Below are 20,849 nucleotides of genomic sequence, written 5' to 3' on the forward strand. Positions count from 1 at the left end.
AGGTTCCAGTGTTATCTTGCAGTTATTACGGAACCATTTATTTTCTAATATAAATAAAATAAAGAGTTTGTTTGTGTGTTTGTCTATGTACGGCCTAGGAACTAGACGAGCAGAAAGATTGTGACAAAAACTTGGTCTTGGTCTTGGTATATTCGTCCAGACCCCAGACCAAGACGAAGCGTTTTTTTAATTACGAACCAAGTGGTTTCTGGGGGCGTTTACCGAGTCCGGCCTGGGACCAGACAAGTTGACATAGAGTTATCAAATTTTGGTCTTGGACACCTTGATTTAGGCCCCAGACCAAGGCAAAGAGGGGGGACATTTAACGTGACATGTAAAAGTAGTAGAAAATACCGATATTTTTTTTTGAATTTATTGTTTTCGCAGTAGCTGCGATCAATAGTGACACAGCAATTAGCGATGACTTACAAATTCAGCTACAATTGTATGCTGGCCGGGGAGTCAACGCGGGGGAGAGAGATACCGAGACATGTAAAAATAGCAAAAAATGACCGATATGTGACAAATCAATAGTTTCTCGCGATCACTGAAATGAATGATTATTCCCTACATGAGTTGATTTCCAAATACAGCCCCCATGAGAAGAATGGATATATTCAGCTAGTTTAAGAAATATGAAAAAAATATTATTAGCGTTTTCGAGATACTTTATCGAAAGAAAAGACTATACCTGGAATAACCTATTCTTCTTAACTTTTTATGAGAAATCTTTTATATTACATTGTGGACAAGTTAAATATTTTGCTTTAAATATGAACGGAAACAATTGATTCATTCTTGAGAAATGCTACCTAAAACTTGCATACTTTTGTAGAGTTAATTGTCCCTTACAATTCTTTCATCAAATAAGAATTGCCTATGTAATGTTGTAGTGTTCCTAATATTTTTTATTTCTAAAATATAGAAATAATTTGCATTCTCACACCGTGAGAGATAAAAGAATATTTAGCACCTTCATCTGATTGATTGAAGAGAAAGTGGATCAAATAGTATTCAAAATTTGCTTCTGCTCATGTAGTATGCACTATTTTTCAAAACAGTTTCCAGTAATAGAAACTTTGAAAAGTTTATCCTTTTTGAGTACAACAATATGTTAATTTTTGCCACCTCCCTGAAGAGATAGTTAGATACCACAGTATGATAACCACACTATGGTCTCTTGCTACGTAATGATGTAATTGTATATAACGAGTTTATAATGTAATGTACAGATGAGCTGATGTCCAACCTGGGACGTCAGTCTCTCGGGTTCAATTTCCCTTAAGTTCAATTACTGATTCGAATACTTGTGTATAAGTAAATAGCGACATTAGAACGTCTGAACAAACATTAACCATGATGAAAATAGTAACACAAAAGTAAACGAGAGAAGTGCTCATTAATAGCGGTATTTGAGTTTTTTCCCGGAGTGTTTTTCGGGATTTCTAGAGTCTTATGAAGGGTAATAAAAATGACCTTAGTAGAGTATGAGCTAGCGTGAAAATCAAACTGATTAATCAAGAGTGCATGCGGATATGGAACCTATGCATGTGGTAGGAGTTATCCCGATAAACAGTGTCGTTATATTCTCGTCGTTTTCTTTGCATGGAAAACAGTCCAAGACGTGAAATTAAATAAAGTGTATATTAAACTAATATAAATAGCTTGCAATACAAAAAATAGTAACCATTTTCGCCGTAGCTAGCAGAATTTTGCGGATAGCTTTTGCTACACAAGCCAGAAGTTTTCATTTCTTATGCTCAAAAGAGCTTCAAAACACGTGCAATTGTGCGGGTCCACTTTATCGGAACCTACTATGGACAATCGCACTTGTTGAATAAAAATGTTCTATACGTCTTTCATGTAGTAAGGGAAAACGTGTTACATGAAAATAATAAAAGAATTGTTACTCACGTGCGTAGAGGGGTAAAATGTTAAAGTAATTATTTCCAATTCCATTAGTATTATATACTAGTATGAATTGGTTACGTTCATACTTGTGACATGAACTTGCAACGAAAGTAAAATGTTCAGATTTTTGGGAGATTGCTCTGCCAGTAACACCGCCTCTATCAAGTGATGTTTGAATTGTAACATACGACAAAGTCAGCACTTCAGTGTCATATTTTGCTTGACTATTTTAGAGTGTTATTGCAGTTGATCTTTATGTTTATTATATCTACATATATTACTTTTCTTTGAGAGTGTATTTGGTCATCATTATATTGTGAATTCCTCAGGATGATCTGTAAGCTTAACAATAAATTATATATCAATTTTGGACAAATAAACCATAGGTCTACTTCATTTTTTCTACGTGAGTAGGTTAGAAATATATTTAAATTAACAATTCATCAAATTTACTGTATCAAAAGAAACTTTACACACAGATTTTATATCAAGTTATTCAGTAAGATGTGTCTGGAGGAATTCTTTTAATGGGTAATGGTGCATCAAATACAGAGATATTGACAATGAACATGCACTTTCTATTGACTCGCTGCTAATACCAAGCTAATAAAAAGCTGTTAGTGGCTACGTTAATTTTCTTTTGTTCCTCTGCTATTTTTATTTTCTCTTTGTATCTAGGGTGTGTGTATGCTCCGAGGTTCCCGCTCCTGTCCTGTTTTGCTCTACAAAGTTTCCTGCTTAAAACAACACAACAAACTCACAAAGCCTGAAACAATGGGTAACTTCGCTTCTGCAATGGGTTTCTTGCTTCTTTCTCGCTGGTATTTCTTCTGCTCTGTCTTCGTACTTGGTAATGAGTTTCTCCTTGCTAACCACACTACTTAAATACACAATAGATCGTACACACCACACCTTTTCTTGGAATCTTACGTTAACAGACTACGCCTCTTTTTGGAATCTTGCACTACTAAGACGGCCCCTTTTATTGGAACCTTACGCTAGGAGGAATTTATAGAAGCCACATATTTTCTTGGAATCTTACGTACCGCACCTTTTCTTGGAAAACACATAACATAAGGATTACGCAAAGCGGGAAATGTGCTGCATCCAACGACAGAACTATGCTTAAGTGTTATAGGACCATTGTTCTAACTGCACCACCACAACATTTGAGTCTGCTTCGTTTTAGCTAGTTAACAATAATAATAATACATTCCTTTTCCATGTCTTTAGTACTAGAAAAGCATCCAGGTTCTTGTTTGTGTAGAATAGTAATTTGCAACGACGTATATATACATAACAGGAAAAACATCTAATATTACTTTCATTTTGCGGATTTTTTAAGATTGCCATGCTTTTCATTTATAGACAATACCCACAAAGAACATCTAATTATTACTTTCGGAGAGTTTTGTTGTTGTTTCTTCTATCTTGGTGATTTAACTGGACTCTTTTCGTCTTCTTCTTCGTCTCCATCTACAGTCGAACAACTTTTAACAGAATTACCCAAATCGTTATCTTGGTCTGTAGTAAAACTAATCTTATGGAAACACTTATTTAATCTTAATGATTGCTTGCCTTCGTACACAAGATACAAACGTTTATTTCTATTATTTATCTTATCCACTAATCTTTGGTCAAAAAACGTTAGGTAACGATCACGAAGAGACACCAAATACTTAGAGACCTGTAAAATTATTTTGTGCCCATTTGAGTGAGCTGCAAATCTACGTGCTAAATTAAAAATTGCTTGTTAGTTGGAAGATCTCTAAGAGGCAAAAACTGTTTGGAAGACGTATGTAGAGAATTTCATTTTCTTGCTATGACCTTCATTTATTATTAAAAAAAGCAAAAACTACAAGACACACAATTAAAAACGCACATAGAATTTTAGTTCTTAGAGTTTTCGATAGGCATGCACACACACACACGTTAAAGAATTAAGTTCCGACATAGCAGACTTCGACACGAAGTGTTACATGTTCGATAGGCACACACACAAATACTTAGAAGCATGCAATAGAAATTTTAGTTCTTAGAGTTTACGATAGGCACACACACGCAAACAAAGGTTTAGAGAAGAACACATGTTTTACATGCCTAGACATGGACACTTAGACTTAGAAAAACAGGTTTAGAAGCATAGGTTTACAAACAGACCTACACATATGAACTTAGAATCACAGGTTAGAGGCACAGAAACTTGCACATTGATTTAGAAGCACACTTTTAGAAGCGCACACAAACACAGGATTACAAGCAAGGACTTAAAAACTTAGATTTAGAAGCGCACTTAGGTTTAGAAACATAGGCTTGTCACACACACACACACACACAATTAGAATTCTACATTTAGAAGCTTAGGGCCACAAACACAATTACATCGATACACATAACAAACTTGTAGATTTAGAATTAGAAACTTACGATTTTTCTTTACACACACACACACACACACACACTTAGAGACTTAGACATTAGAAACAATATGCTTTCGGAAACACTTAGATATTTAGAATTAAAAGCTTGGAGTTTTAGGTTTAGAATTAGAAGATTAAGGGTTCCGATTGATGGACTTAGTCTTAGAATCTTAGAGTCCTCGATGGATGCAAACATAGTTAGAGATTAAAATTAGAATGCTTCGATACAAAAAACACACTTAGAGATTCGGAATTAAAGACTTAGAATTAGAAGCATACACACACGCCTAGAACTTTACAATCACAAGCTTAGAGGAATCGATACACACAGCGCACTTACAGATTTAGAATTAGAAGCCTACACACACCACACGTAGTGATTTAGAATCAGAAGCTTAGACGTTCGATACTCACACACACACACACACACACACATGGGCCATAATAAACACTAACTATAAAAGCACTAAAGCTAAAACGCAAAAAGCAAATTACATACAAAACACTACTCTCTCTTTATTCTTTGCGGGTACCGACTTAATTCTGTCCATCTTAATTCTAAATTTAATTGCTAAATTCAAACCTCTGTCATTAATCTCCTTCGGCAACCAGTAATTAGAAACAAACAAATCCTGGATGTTTTCGAATTTTACGTTGTATCTTTCCTTATATCTATATTCTACAATCTTTAAAGCTGAAACAAGCAGTTCTGTTCTAGACGCCAACTCTTCTAATCTCCTACACTTCGAAATGTTTACAGATCCTGGAATATCCTCCATTTTAAATGCATCGACCTGGTCCGAAATCTCTTGTGTTTAATCAATTTATTTTTCCTTATTCTTTAGAACATCCCTATTAACTCGTAAGGTAATAACTTTGGGAAACGTATGGCCATTATAGCTTTCTACACTACTCGTTTTAAGAAATGCAAAAGGTTTTTCGCTTGCAAAGTACACAATTTCCATCTCGTTCTAACGTAGCAAACAAAAACCATCGCTCAATGATTCGTTCTTATTGTACTTGTAAAGATTTACTAGATGTATTTTAAACAAACCCTTAATATACCGAACAGATTTAAAAATATCCAATTCCCCAAGAACACAAGCAAAAGTAGATTTCCTTCTCTCATTAACTAGAAATGCGTGTAAATTGTAAGTAGCTTCTAAATTCAAATCTTCCGAACGTCGATTAAACAAAGATATTATTTCTTGTTACTTTTCTTCTCGTAGTGTATTCGTCTCCAATGTATGGAGGTATTCTTCTCTTAAATGTTGTAACATAGTGGCATAATCCTGAGCATTTCTTCTATTTTGCAATTCTAATAACTCTGCTTCTCTCTTGGAACGGGACTTCAAGTAAACATTGCTAATCGGTATAATTTTACTAAGAGAATATGGGTAAATATCCTGTTTATATTAAATCTTTTTTCGGCTTACTTCTGCAATTGGATTATCTGTTGCTACTAAACCAGCTTCTTTTATGTTAACACTTACAGGAATAAAAGAGGAAGGGCGTCTTTGTGTTTGAAAAGTAAGTCTTTCCTTGCTTTAAGTAAAATTTTTGTACTATAGAAACTTCTGTTGTATTTTCGAGATCTGGAATTACTTCTATATAGTTAACGGGTAAGTCGTTAAAAGAGAATGCAGAAAGAGCGTAAGAAATCAATTTATTCTGCTTCTGTTTGTCTTCTGGTAATTTTACACGTATCCCTGTTAGCTTGCGTGTATGTATATTCCCCCAAAACGCAAAATACAAGTCTTTCTTCTCTATTAACAACGTAACAAGTATTTAGCAAAGAATTGCATAGTCTGATGTAGATCTTTACGGAGGAGTTTTTAGAATTGTAGCCAAGATAATCCTTACTAACAGTGTTATCGTTTACACATATTACCTTTAAGTTGGACAAATATTTGTTTCTGTCTTATTCTTCTAAATCCCTTAAATATTCTCTCACGTAGCCCACCATACAAAAAGTATTTGATTACTTCTTGTTTATTTAAAACGCCTGTAAAGTCTTGATTAATATCAAAACGTAACAAAAAGTAATGTTCCTTCTCTAGCTCTGTTAAAATGTCTGGTAAGTGTTCCAAAAGTGTAAATAGCGAGAGATGAGCGAGCTAAATATTGTAAGGGACAACTACTGGCCTTTCATATTTTATCTCTATTTCTTTCTTGTATTTCTGTATTATTTGATTTATTCCCTTTGCTCGTTTTGCGTTGGAATCTAAAAGAAAAGGTAATTTGGCCTTAACACCATGATTTGTTGCAACCCAATTCGAAAATGTACAACGGAAAAAGTAATTAAACGAACCACATGCCTCTTTTTTAATAAGAATTGGCCACCTGGCCTACCCTCACAATGTTGGAAATCCATAATCTTAACAACCATAATATTGTCGCAAAATGGTTCTGTAATCTCTCTTAAGCAATCTAATCTATCTTGTCCTTCTGCCTAATCTAAATTTCCAATGTTTGTTAGTAGATTGTTCTGGTGTAAGTTCTTTTAAAAGCCACAAACTAAAACGCTCGTCAGTCTGTTTACATACATTCCCTAGTAATTGCGTAATTACGTAATTGGTAGTTGAAATTGCATTATTCTATCCCATTTATTATATAACCAACTAACTCTATGGCCTATGGAACCCGGAGGTTCAATGCCGCTTTCACAAAAGCTCTCCACTGACTTCTATTCTTAGCTAATTGCATCCAGTTTCTACTTTGTATTCCAATCTCTGCGAGATCCATCTTAATAGTGTTCTTACATCTGCGCCTAGATCTTCCTAATGGTCGTTTTCCGATTGGTCTTCCAGTCAAGACTTTGAAAGCGTTTCTACTTTCTTCCATTCTAGCTACATGACCCGCCCACCTAAGCCTCTTTATATAACAGAAAGTAAAAAAGGGAAAAATTATTAGAAGAAAGAAAAAGGCGGCAAACAATTGGGAAAAAAAGGTTCTAACTGTAGTTTAGTTATTGGAAGAATGTTGTCACTGCTTTAACCAAGCAGGAATGTTGTACGCTGGAAAAATTGTTGTAACTAGCCTGTGCTTTAGATATTGGAAGTGTAGTAATCACCTCTTTGGTACATGGCTTCAAATAAAGTTGTAACTGTAACCAGTAGTTTAGATATGGGAGAAAGTTTGAAAATCTAGGAATTACTTCCTTGGACTATTGTTTATTCGAAAAATTTGGAAACTGTACCTTGTGCTTTAGATATGGAAAAGATGTTGCAACTATAGCCTGTGCTTTAGACATGGAAAAGGTGTTGCAACTGTAACGTGTGCTTTAGATATGGAAAACTGTAACTTGTGCTTTAGATATGAAAAGACGTTTTAACTGTAACCTGTGCTTTAGATATGGGGGAAATGTTGTAAGTGTTCTGGATATTGGAAAAAGACTGTAAGTGTTCTGGATAAAAAAATCTGTAGGAATTATCTCTTTTGTCCATGGGGTTTTCGAAAATGCTGTAAATGTTACCAGTGCTTTAGATTTGGAAAAATGTTGTAACTGTAGCCTGTGTTTTAGATATTGGGGAAAACATTTGTAATTACTTGGTTGCAACAGGCTCACGTGAAGTTATTAGTAATTATATGTAATGTGCTGTGGTATTGTTATGTAGACAATTTTGTAAATAGGTAGTTGAAACTGGGGTAGTTGAAGCAACGCAATCTAACCGCTTTACCTATTTGATTACTTCGACACTAGTGATTACACCAAAGATAACAGGTATAAGATACCTCAGATGAAAAAGAAAATACTTGATAAGATGAACGATTAACTTAAAGGAAAAATGAAAGAAGAATTTGTTGGTTTCAGGCAAAAACGTATTCAATCAAGTTCGAAAAATGTAAGTGTTGTAAAAAAGCAAAAGGAGTAAAGAAAAATGTTATAAGTAAAGAACTTTCATTTAACAATTATAAAGACTGTTTGTTCATACAAAAAGAATATTATAAAAAGATGAATTTAATCAGGAGTTGTAAGCACGATTTGTACAGTATAAAAGAAAATTGATTAGCTTTAAGTTGTGCAGACGATAAGAGATGTGTTCTAAAAGTTGGAATACATACTCTCCCATGGAGACATTGTAAGATAGAAGAGTTGTAGTTTTAGATCTAAGTTTTTATGATTTCAAATGCCATAAAAGCCTATATCCAGAGCACCCTACCCAATCTCACTTTAGAATTGTATTTGCGGTAACCTTCTGTTTTAAATAATATTTGCCAAAAGTAATGGGAGGGAAAGTGGGCTAGAAGAAACCAACTTATACCACTTATAATGATTTGCTACATAAATGATTATTTTGTTTGAAATATAACATTTGAAAAATTGACAGAACGTCATTATGTTATATGAGAATATTAAACACAAATTAAGAGAATTGTGTAATAACAATAAATACATTATGTAGTGTATTAATTTGTCCTCGTTTCATACGCAGGTTACTTCTTAATATTCCCGTTTCAGCTTGTGATTTATGATTTATGTAGTTATAATAAAAAAATCGGATCATGATTCATGACAAATAATTAGCTGGCTCGAAACTGTCACGTAAGAAATTCAAGAATGTCAAAGGTCACATGAAGAGAATAAAAGCGGTAATTAATTAATCGCTGTCACTCAACTCTGTTATCTGTATTTATGTGTGTTTATGTTTCAACTTAGCTCATGTATGCGTAGAGCCGGGTTTCTGAACCTTTGGGTAGCGATAGAGTTTAATGGGGGGTCGCGAAGGTAAGCGGAAATGATATGGATAGAATCTAATAGAGAATTTTTTTTTAAATTAATATTGTTTACTGATACGCATATTTTTATTTTTTATACATATCGTAAAAACAACAAGAGAAACGTCTATATAAACACTTTCAAAAGGTGAAGAGTTGTTTAAAAATGATTTTAAATGAATGAATTATCATGCGAAACTAATGAGAACTGTATATTTAAATACCAGAAAAATACAAAAGCAACAAAACCTGAATATTGAAATAGAATTAAAATTGAAACCTAATGCGATACCTAATGCGATAACTTCACTAATGTAGCTATTCCAGGAACAATCTCCGTGACGCTCATTATGAAGCATTTTCAACTGATAAGTGATTTCTTCTCTTTTGTAATGCTTACCGTAGAAGAGTAACCACTTTCGCACATATACAATGTAGCAAATGGAATTTTTACTTTTACATCAGCAGATACCATCAGGATATTCTTCTCTCCTCATCAGGCAGAACTTGTCCAAGTCTTCGTTACAGAAAAGCAGTTGTAAGAATTTCTCGCACGATAATTCTATTTGCTGATCATGAATTTGTGAACTTGGATCAGTTGCTTTCATGACCTCTTCTATGAATCAGTTTTCCACCCATCTTGAAACAGCACCTTCATCGTAGGGAATATACAATTTTTCCTGTCTCCACTACCAGTGTCGTTCCGTGGGAGCGGAGCGCCAAAGAAAGGGGGCACGAAATTCGGAGGAAGTGTCTTACTAATGTTAGGAAAATGCATGTGCACGTGTATAAAATACAAGGAAGAACGTAGAAAATCAATCAACGAAAATCAGAGTTTATTTTGAAAATTTTGTTGCACTTCGCGCCAATGATGGCAGTGCTTTCCAAAGCTAGAATGTCGACGTCAGTCATATGTACCGGAACATGTCGTATACTCTTGTTTTCAATGGCACAGCATTGTTCACTATAAACAATACATGGATTGCACTATTATAGAAATAGGTGGATTTCTCTCCGAATAAAAATCCTACACAAGCTTATTATCAAACATAAATTATAACGCCGTCGCTGGCAAGATGATGCGATAAAAGAGTGTCGTGATAGGATTTAGGCTGGTCTAGAGTAATGTTAACAATAATTCTTATAGTCTGAGAAAGAGTACTGTCCGGTTAGGTATGGTGAATGAGAGGGGGGCACATATAAAAGGTTGCTATAAAATGAACGATATTAGTGTCGTATTCATAGTTTTCGTGGTCGCTTATGTAAATAGTGTGACTTTCGATTTTCCTTAGCTCCAATTAAGGTCTCATTAGTAGGGTTGGCACGAGCCATTCTTCTTTGAAACTCGACTCGACTCGAAAACAGATAACTTTGAGTTCTACAGTTGAACACGGCTAAAAATATTCCTCCAACTCTACTCGGATTAGGGTCGAGTTGAACCAAAACGAGGAAAATCCTGTGTGTAGTCTAACCTAGAAAATCCATAGACAATATATTTATTCTGTTCTCAATAATACTACTACTACTTAAACTTATACTACTACAATATATTTTACTATTATTATTGTTATTATTATTAATAATAATAATAATAATAAAATTACAACACCGTGTATAAACATCAACGATACACGGTTTGTATTGGAAAAATTATTTGCTAATTGACTGCAGATACCGGTAGTCATGAAGTCTAGAAGGCAAGACCATCGTTCACTACAGCAAGCTGCAATCGTCGGTGGACCACAGATGGTCAACTATCACCTCTTGCTAAAAATTGGTGACATTACGGACATGATCCGCGGGGGGCCCAGTTCCATTTTGAAAATTATATCACAAGCGGCAGAGAGGCGATGAAACGCCAACGAACCACAAAGTTACTCCCCCAGGTAAGAGCGAATCTCCGATCTTACAATTACTAGCCGCGTACTCTTCCGACTTCGCCACGGAAACTATGAAGAAAACCTCCCTTGTAGAAATGTAAATTATTGAAGTCTTAATTTAGCCAACCAGAAGATCTCGAGTTCTCGAGTTCTATGAGTAAAACCGTGAACCGTTTTAGATTTATTGCTTTCTGGCGGGGTACTATTAATGTTCAAAATTTGAGAAATATCAACGACCCGTACTTTCGGATGGCGTGGGTCAATGAAAACCTGAACGACAACACACTGACCCATCACGCATCATAATCCACATTGACCCACGAACCACATTGACCTACGATGACCCACCACCCAACGTGACGCATTGACTCATCGTGACCCTCAATAACCCACTACAATGGACTCTGCAATTATTGTGCAAACTCCTTTCCACTAAACCCATCGTCTTGAACTCTGACCCATGATCCACACCGTCCTCTCCACAGACTAGAGAAGTTATCTCGTAAAACATTTTTCCAGTAGTTAGCTCTCCTAAAAGCTCTCAGACTGCATCTCGAAAGGAAAGCAGTAAATCTTATTACTATTATTACAATTGGAAATATAAACTTTCAAAAGTGCCTGAATTTCCTTTTTCATTAGATACAAATGAAAAAAGAAGAAAAATAAGGGTCTTCAAAGTAAAACGTGGACAATTTCAACAGTGTTCACGGGATGTTGTCTGCTAACATCCACGTACTGAGCTAACATGCTTCTATCGATGTATAACGGGTTCTCAAGACAATGACATTCATATTTACTACAAACGCTGCTTTTATTCTACTTTGACTTTATTTTCGTACTCAGGCGAGCATTCTGTTCTATGTCTTACCTTTTAACAACCTTTTTCTATATGGTAGGATTCCTTTACGTATTTTGGGGCGCGGTGGCTCAGTGGTAGAGCGTTCACCTCCGGTGCTTGGGGTCCCTGGTTCGATCCCAGCTTGCGCCGTGTGGACTTTGTGGTGGGCAAACATCGTGCTCGTGGGTTTTCTCGGGGTTCTCCCGTTTTCTCCCACTTTCTTCATTCCAACATTTCACTCATTTCTCATTATCACCGTCTCCTTTAGCCTAACCGGCATAACCGTGGGACGTTAAACTTAAACATTTCATTTCATTTTTTTCCTTTACGTATTTAAATGTTCTTTTACAAATTACGTATCTAAATGTTAAAAAATATTATATGATTAGTATTTCAGTCAATGTTGCGTTTTTCTACACTTGATAACAAATGTCATTATATTTAAAAGAAAAACATATCTTCCAAGTTTTTCCCGATTGCAAAGGTTGGATTGGAGGTTCCAACCTGGTTTACTTTTTTGCGAAGATACAAGTTGGACTTAGAAAATGTTTGCCTCAAAACAACAATAAAGAGTTCGGCCAAACTGTATGAGACAAAGTGTCCATAACAAGAAATGTTCAGAAAAGAACAGTAACCAACTGTGCTGGTTGCCGACGAAAACCATGAATTCTCTCTAACCGAGTCATAGCAGGAACACTGAGGGTCTCGAGCGGTATCGCGCGGGTGAGGTTCATTCGAAGGGAGAAGACGCGTCAGTAAAGGTGAATATCGAATTAGACTCAAATATGGCAAACACTATATACGACATAAAAACGCATACATTGTATGTATTTGTGTGTTCCATAATGTTTCGAAATATGTATTTGTACAGCACTTAATATGTTATGTGTAATATCGTGATATGTCCTTATTGCTTTCACATTTGTGCTCAAAAGTAGCATAACATATTAGTAACATAAATTTTATAAGCATATGGATTCGTTAACTTTTGGACACTTCTATGGTTGTTGGGAGTCATAAATTAGCGCTCTGCCTTCAGATATTTCATTTTAGTTCGTATACTGTATTAAAGGCTACGTTATATTGTCATATGTACGTAACAGTCTAAAAATTCATTAAGAATCGGTATTTCTACATTGAAATACATCGCACAGCTAGGAATACAACATATTTAGATTATTTACACACTGATCTATCAAAATTGTATTACAAATACGTTCAAAAAATTTCACAAATATGTTAATCAGTACAGTAAATATGCACCTTCTTTTATGTTTAACTATATTCACCAGGTTATTACATGTCGTCGTTCCAAAATACTGTTTAAATTTCGTTCAAAGAAGACAGGATTATATTTTCTGTTTACAATTAAAAATATACAAGCAATCAATGGCTTTTTTAATTATTAGTTGGTGAAATTAGTAGAATGTGTCGGGAAATTCATTCCAAGCATGGGAGCTATTCTAGTGTATGTCTTACACAATTAACTGTTCTGAATTATTCTTCCGGATTATTTAATTCATTTATTTTCACGCTTAATCCTGTCACGAGCATATTGTAATGTTTTTGTAGAGTCAAATGATAGACCGGGTGTATTTTCCTCTTCACCATGTTTTATTACAAAATATAAAAAATACAAGTGTCTGTAATTCAATGTATCGTCCTCAATGACCAAGTGAAGGAATACTAAATGTTTTGCCGGGTGCCCCTCCCACTCATGGCAGTTTCCAGAACACTTTGGCAGGTTGTACGTTAGACTTGGATTATAAGTTTAAGATGGATCCCTAGCCCAGTGCGACATAGGGTAAGGAAGAGGTGCTCCTAGTCCACAGCGACATAGGAAGGTAAAGGTTAGCGATCAGTTGGTCGAATGATGCTGGGTCCCGCGCAGGTCCTCTTTTATTTGTCCTCCTCGGGTCCTTCCGTGAGGTCCGTCTGCTTTCGGTTTTCCTCGGTGTCTTCCGTGTCGGCCTGTTGTCTGCTAGGTTCTTTGTAAATATTAGCACGTGTTGGGCTGACAACTGATCTGTTGTGATGTGGGGATCTTTGCAATATTCAATTCCAATAAAGAAGAATTATAAAGATTTAAAATGTCAACAATTCTGTTAAATGAACGGATGGAGCCTTGGGTGACTTAAAGTATAATTGAAGTTAAGAGAGTAACATGCAGTAAGGTGGAATTTCATAAAGATAATTACCTTCAATGTAAGGAAAATTACAATACTACTCTATCTGTAGGTTAATAAGTGGTTACTGCAAACTAATTCACAAACAACAGTAAAGATATTGACTAATTCATAAAATAAATATTATAGTAAAGTGGTGCTAATTTTGTACCATAATTGTTTCATTTTGGTTAATGATAGATTATTAAAAATATCATTCTTTCTTGCTTTAGGAATGATTGCAGTAACCACATTAAAACATCTTGCAGTTGTGTTACCCTACAAAACGCTAATCAGGCATTACTCTTCCGCTTTCGACAATTTATTTTAATTTGATGATTTTTGCAAATTATCAACTGATCTGTGTTCGTGCAACACATTATCGTCAGTTCGATGATTAATTTTATTCCTCTCCACACATTAATCTTCGACTGCTGCAATAGAGCATACATCGAGGATCTTATAAAATATATCTGCCTATACAAGAAAACCGTGAATTATATGAATCACAGTTTCACCATCCCCACTCAGCCCGCTCCGCCCAATATGATCACAATGTTTTGAGTCAACACCAGTGGCGATAACTAGAGTACCCAATCAAACTATTTTTCCGATGTTTGGTTGAAGTTTTGGTTCATCGAGTTAATAGAATAAAGATACATATTTTCATATCTTCCATTTTATAACAGCCTTCCCATAGATATTCTTGGAGCTATGCTAAATGCTGCAGGAACACTGCAGCGTTGACAGATAATACTGAGTGTTTACTGAAGCCAGATAGCAGAGGAAGTAACCATTCAATTCCACTTGGTAACTAACCTGGGAAGCATTTACGTATTTTTCCATTATAAATCTTTATAATTCGTTCCGCAGAAAATTTCAATAAAAACAAATGTTGAAGGATATATATGTTTCAAAAAACAAATCTTGTTATAGGTTTCGATTAGTAACTAATTTCGTTAGTAACGTAGAATTTTCTGATGACTTCATAAAAAGTAATTATTATATGTTATTGATATGAGATACGTCTCTTTCAAGAGAAACCATGAGCCTGATGCTATCGTAAAAGAGAGGTAAGGGTATATTTCTGGTACACATAAACTTGATGTTTAAACACGTAATGTTGTATGAATCACAATTAAGCTTGAGTCTTAAGATAATTGATTTCAAAACGCATTATCTGCCTTGATTTTTTCTTAATCCAGGCTATAGAGTATTTTAGTTCCATGAACAACTTAATGGATTATGTGAATCCGTGAGAAAGGATGAAATTTTGAATTGCAAGACAAGGAAACGCAACAAATTATATTTTCAACACTAATAGGTTCACGCAGAGAGTCATGTAGCGGCATTGGTGAATTTGGTGTATAGAAAGGCACCACTAGTTTGAAATTAGAGGCCTACGCTTCAGCTTTTGGTTTATAGTTGTAACCCTAGGTACAATGTTTGTCATGGTAAGAAATCTAATTAGGTAGTATTGCTCGGTCAGGATAGGTTTTAGTTAGGTTAATTTGTGCACCATAACCAAATATTGGATTATTTGGTCATTTAGGAGTACAGTGTTGATTCTAAAATTATTAACTTTCTTAATGAATCTGAACAGGTAGAGGCGGATGAGCATATTGTATACCTTATGACGGCGTTTAACGATTGTAACAAATTACCAATAGCTTGCTTTTCGATTAATTAAACAAAAACTAATTCAGTGGCACCAATATTTATAAGTATGCAAATACATTTTTGAATATTTCAGTATTAAACTCTATTCAAACTTAAGAGTCAGCGATATCGGGATAAACAATTTGATGGCTACAAGTAACAACGACGGTTTTTTCGATGGTAGAGTATTCTGACTGCGCTAGGTAAATCTTGCTAAACCACGAAAGATTTGTGATTGCCATTATCGGTGAAACGAATTTCAACTATCTCCAATCGCTGTAAGTCCTTGACAAGGCGTTGATAATCATGCTAGGGGTTTTGAATTTCTTATCTAAGTAAGTTAGAACCAAATTATGGATTAATCCAAAGTAAGTTGTGGTCGTGGTGCAGATTCGTTGCTAGCTATTGGTTGCGTGTCCGTATAAAAATTCTGGTCGTCAGCAGGATCTGCAAGGGTGGTCTTCTTAGGGAATCTCAAAGTAAGTCACTTATCAACCGCCTTATCAGATGCATCATATTCCCGTCTATTGTGCTTACGGTGATCCTTAAGCTGTTGAACAACAGGTGGAAGCAAGTGCATTGGTCCAGTGGACTTAGAAAAAGCTGATGTTTATGATAGTATAAGTAGACGTAATTAGGTTACGATAGGTCCGTAAAGCCATCAATCTGGATAATATTTAAATGGTTCAAGTCCCGGTCAGTAATAGTAAAACAGCCTTATCATAGATAGGACAAACCGGTTAGGTCCCTAATCGCCTACTCCTCACAGCCAGAGGATAGTTATCAACATTTACAGGTGTAAGTAGATTTTTAAGTGAACATTTATTCCAATTGCATTACTTCAAAGTAAGTATGTAACAAAAGTAGTAAATATTGTTTCTGTCACAAACAAAAGGGAAGGAATTAGCAAACAGTTAACATTGTCACAGTCTTCAGTTAAGGAAGTTAAATTGTCTTCATTTTCTCCTGGTTGAAAATTTTGAAAATATTCTTACAGAAAATAACGAAGAAAGAGTTAACAAAGTAATAACTATAAGTGGTCCAAACTTCAGGAACAAAATACTTCCTTAGTTGGTCAGCTTTAGAGATAGAATGTATAACTTTATTATTTTGGTAAATCTATTAAATATACAACATACAAAATGTTTCAGTACAAGTTATGCCGCCATGTCTAATGTCATGCTTCTATGTATCAGTTTATCACATAATAAAAGTAATTAAATCTCAATAGCGAAAGGACTGTTACATCTTGAATATGATTTGAAAGTTTTAAGTCAACATTGAACCAGGACTTAAAATCTCTTTAGAAGGGAACATCAAGCTGGGAAGTTACATTAATTTTAGTTTTGAGTTTCCTTTCTAAATATTTTTTCAATCGGACTTCAGGTATATATAGATCAGTATTACACAACTTATCTTTCCCTTTCTTTAACGCAGTTGTTAGAGGAATGTACAATGTAGGAATTCACTTCCACCTACGTATATTGGATGTCTGTACTTTTCATTATTATCCTTTCTTCCTTCTTTCTATTGGCTCTCGGAAGTGACACTGCTTTATATTTCAGTAGTAGATCTGCCATATTGGAAACAGTAATATAGGAACTGTCGTTTTCATTTACTTAGCGTAATTTATTTCATTTCAACAAAACGCAGAGAAGAGGGCAACATTTCTCTAGTAGAGGGAATATTTACTATTTTAATTACAATATTTCTAGTGCTTGATAAAAGTCTAAATTCAGTTGGTATCCCGTTGGTACCAGTATTTTACAATTGATATCACTCATGGGGAAAATCTCCTAGATATCTACCTCATATCGCTCTTCCTAGGTTGCATATACGAATAGATAACACGCTTAGATTCTGGGATAAATTTTAGGCGTGATTTTGTTAATCAATACAGCTTAAGAGAGGATTTATTTGTCAGAAATATTAGCATTAATTAAAAAAACAATAGAAGATTATCTCTACGGAAATGCTACGACAAAATACGATATTCAGATTTTTAAGATATCTTCAATACATATGCACTTTTAGGGACAAATACTTCATCCTAATATTTTATTGGGTATCCAATTGTGATTTCCTTATTTAATTTAGAAATTAGTTCTATGGCCTGAATTTAAATTCTTAGTTACCTCATACGTTAATTTTATGTTTAGTGTTACGTTCAGCAGCAGTGCTACATAAAGCATGAATCTTAGTTATATGTATATCCTAACATATGAGCACTACTGTGAATCGAAAGAAAGTCTCTCCCACTGAAGATGCATACAGTAGCTGTTAATTTAATACTTCACAATATAATTTTCAAAAGTGAACACTAATTTCAATAAACTCATGTTTCCTTATACGCAACATTAATTGAATTCTTGCTATAATATTTACTCTAAATCACTATTAATAAGAAAATAGGGTACCAACCATAAATGTGATCGGAATAATTAATACGTTAGCCTTCAATGAGATACAAGGACTTTTATGAACCCTTGGAAGAAGAGACAGAATGTCCACACTGGAAAGACGTCTCATGTCTGAAAATGAAATATTAGTTTTAAAAGAAATAGAAGCATTTTGAGAAGAGTTTGATTTAGTAATGTTTACAATGATCTCTTTATTTTATTATGTATAAAAAACTTTTAAAGAGTGTTTCTCTCATCATAATATTTAATCTAAAATTGTCAATATTTTGAGAGGACAGGAGAATGATCAAATGGTAACAACTTCTAACATATAAGGATGTTGTAAAGTTACATGGAGGGTGAGCTGAGACTCTAGCATTAATAGAGTATGAAAGAAATTTATTCTTATATGTACTGGGGCTTGAAATTGAAATTGTGGTGTAAATATTAATCCATTTCTTGCAATTTGAGTAAATGATTGCGCATTAAATCTCCTGCAAGTGAAGAGGGCATTGATCAATTGACTTCTTTTGTGTACGGAAATGAGAGCCCAGGATAGGTATACAGTATATGATAGTATCATTTACGAGTAATTACATTATAGTATGCGTAAAGAACGAAGTTTTTTGTGGCAAAATAAAATAATGAATTTCTGACTTTAGGAGAGGGAACATATAGACTCCAGTCTAATCATATTTAAGTCGACGCAAAATTATAGTAACAGTTGAGAACGCTGTACTTCGAAAAAAGCTATATCCTCAGAATATTAATTAAACTGACGATTGTAGAACATACAGAAGTGATATCTGATAGTATTTATCACAATGTTCATACGAACCCAGTAATGAGAAAAGTGCAATTAAACTAGGTCCAAAAATGTTGGAAGCTGATTAGAAAGTGAGTTATGTCTTCATTCATGCATAATATTGGCTCATTTTAAACGTTAAAACACTATTTTTTTAACCGTTTTGTGACAGACGTGGCTCCTAGGAACTTTATCTGTTCTCAGAACTAACAAAATAAACTTTAAAAAGGAATACATTTTCTTATCAATGATCATGTTGTTAATGCTGTTAACTCGTTGCTTCTTGTGATAAGATTGAATCGCTTTTCTCCGTGGTTAAGAATCATTTTCGGAAGTGTATGGTACAGCGGAGAAAATACATAATATAAATTCCTGTTATAATTGGATTGTCCTTCCCAATTTCTTGCTCATCGGTTACTTTAAAAAATCGCCTTTGCTTATTCCAATCGATATGTCAATTACTTGCTGCTTACCCTTCACAACTGATATGACTTTTCTTCTTAAATGTAAAACGGAAACCCTGTAACATACTAATAAGGTACGAAATAACCAAATAGGTTCTTTCATAACATCCTTTATACTGATAATTATCGTAATTTAAAAACTAACGTTTCAATCATAACGTTTTCGACAGTCTACTTTATACTTTCACGAAGAATGATTTACATAGTAATCAACATCTCAAAAACAAGGGATGATACAAGATGTGATAGAAACGTAATTAGGAAGGACATACTGCATACAAAGAAACAACGTTAATGCTTCCATCTTCACGGTTAACAGTTGTCGTTTATTTAGTACAAGTATGAATTTACTTAAAATGGAACACGATTGTTCAAATCGTCCGTATTTTTGAAGATGCATTTCTGAGATACCTTATGAAAATGGGCAGCTAATCAAGTATGACCAACGTTCTGTCAACGAAGTTTGTGTAAAGTTTGGCGAGTACAGAACTATAACTTATAAAAAGCTCTAAAGGGTTAATGGAGAACATCTTTGTTAATAAGGAAGTCAAGATGGTAGACAGTGTTATAACCGCTACAAGGTTATAGAAGGATATTTTGTGGACACTCTGTATATTTCGTAAAGACAGTGATTATTATTTTCAATTTGTACTTTATTCTGCAACGCACATAAGTTCTTTCTTTGGTGGGAATTGCTTCTTTCCCACACAATTGGACAAAGAAGTCTTTCATCGTTTTTTCATATATATATTTAAAACGTTGCTTTTGGTGAGAACATTTCAGTTAGTGGCGAACCATTTCAGTGTTTCTCCCTAACTCATTATATGCATAGTATATATTCTATAGTTATTGGGAACTGAAGTGTTTTCTTTAATCGCTTTTGGAAACATTATAATAGATTAGAGAAATACGGGCTGACCAGATGTTTCAGCAATCTAAGTGGCACCAATTGCGTTGTTTCGTATTTGTTATCTGTATTTTCTCACGCCAAAGTTATCGCCTTGTCTAGTGCATTATAGGCAGTTGACTAAAATTAACAGAAATTGTTTTCCGTATTCTGTTTGTATGTGCATACATGTGAGTTAACTGAGTGATTTTTGAAATGAACTGTCAACCTTTTTTAGTTGATCATTGCAACCCGTAATTTCAGTTTTGATGCTCAGGGAGTTCGATTCCGGAGTTGTACACAGCCACCATGCACGTTGCGTTGGGAATCAATCATTAAGTTTTGTTAAGGGGCACAAGCTAATTAGCCGGTGAAGGACGTTTTATTACGGCTAGCCCCAACTAGTGTAGTCCCAGGTTCGCCGACCTTGTGCGTACATGTAAGTTATACACGCGCCCTCCACATCAGCATTCTACTTTTTTCAATTTGCTGAAGATTCATCCTTACGCCGCAGGATTGTCGGCACAGCAATTGGATTCATCGTGGGACGATCCAGACAACTTTTCCCCAGTGCTTATCCCCCAAGTGTGTCAATGGTGTGAGAGAAGCATTTGTAGTCATATCTGAATCATAATCATATATATATATATATATATATATATATATATATATATATATATATATAAAGGGCTATATTGCCCGA

The 20,849-nt window shown here is 34.7% G+C and overlaps 1 protein-coding gene across 1 annotated transcript in view; it reads right to left on the reverse strand.

Moving 5' to 3' along the window:
* The window catches only part of LOC145681650 (uncharacterized), a 297,353-nt gene that overhangs the window by 209,652 nt on the left and 66,852 nt on the right, over positions 1-20,849 (reverse strand). The window contains exon 2 of the mRNA XM_081753270.1: positions 18,014-18,123. Coding sequence (XP_081609396.1) covers positions 18,014-18,121 — 108 coding nt within the window. The 5' untranslated portion in view covers positions 18,122-18,123. The remainder of the gene's footprint in view (positions 1-18,013; positions 18,124-20,849) is intronic.

The sequence above is a fragment of the Thermobia domestica genome, chromosome 3, assembly GCF_964235325.1.
Source record: "Thermobia domestica chromosome 3, izTheDome1.hap1.1, whole genome shotgun sequence".
Taxonomy (NCBI): Eukaryota; Metazoa; Arthropoda; class Insecta; order Zygentoma; family Lepismatidae; genus Thermobia; species Thermobia domestica.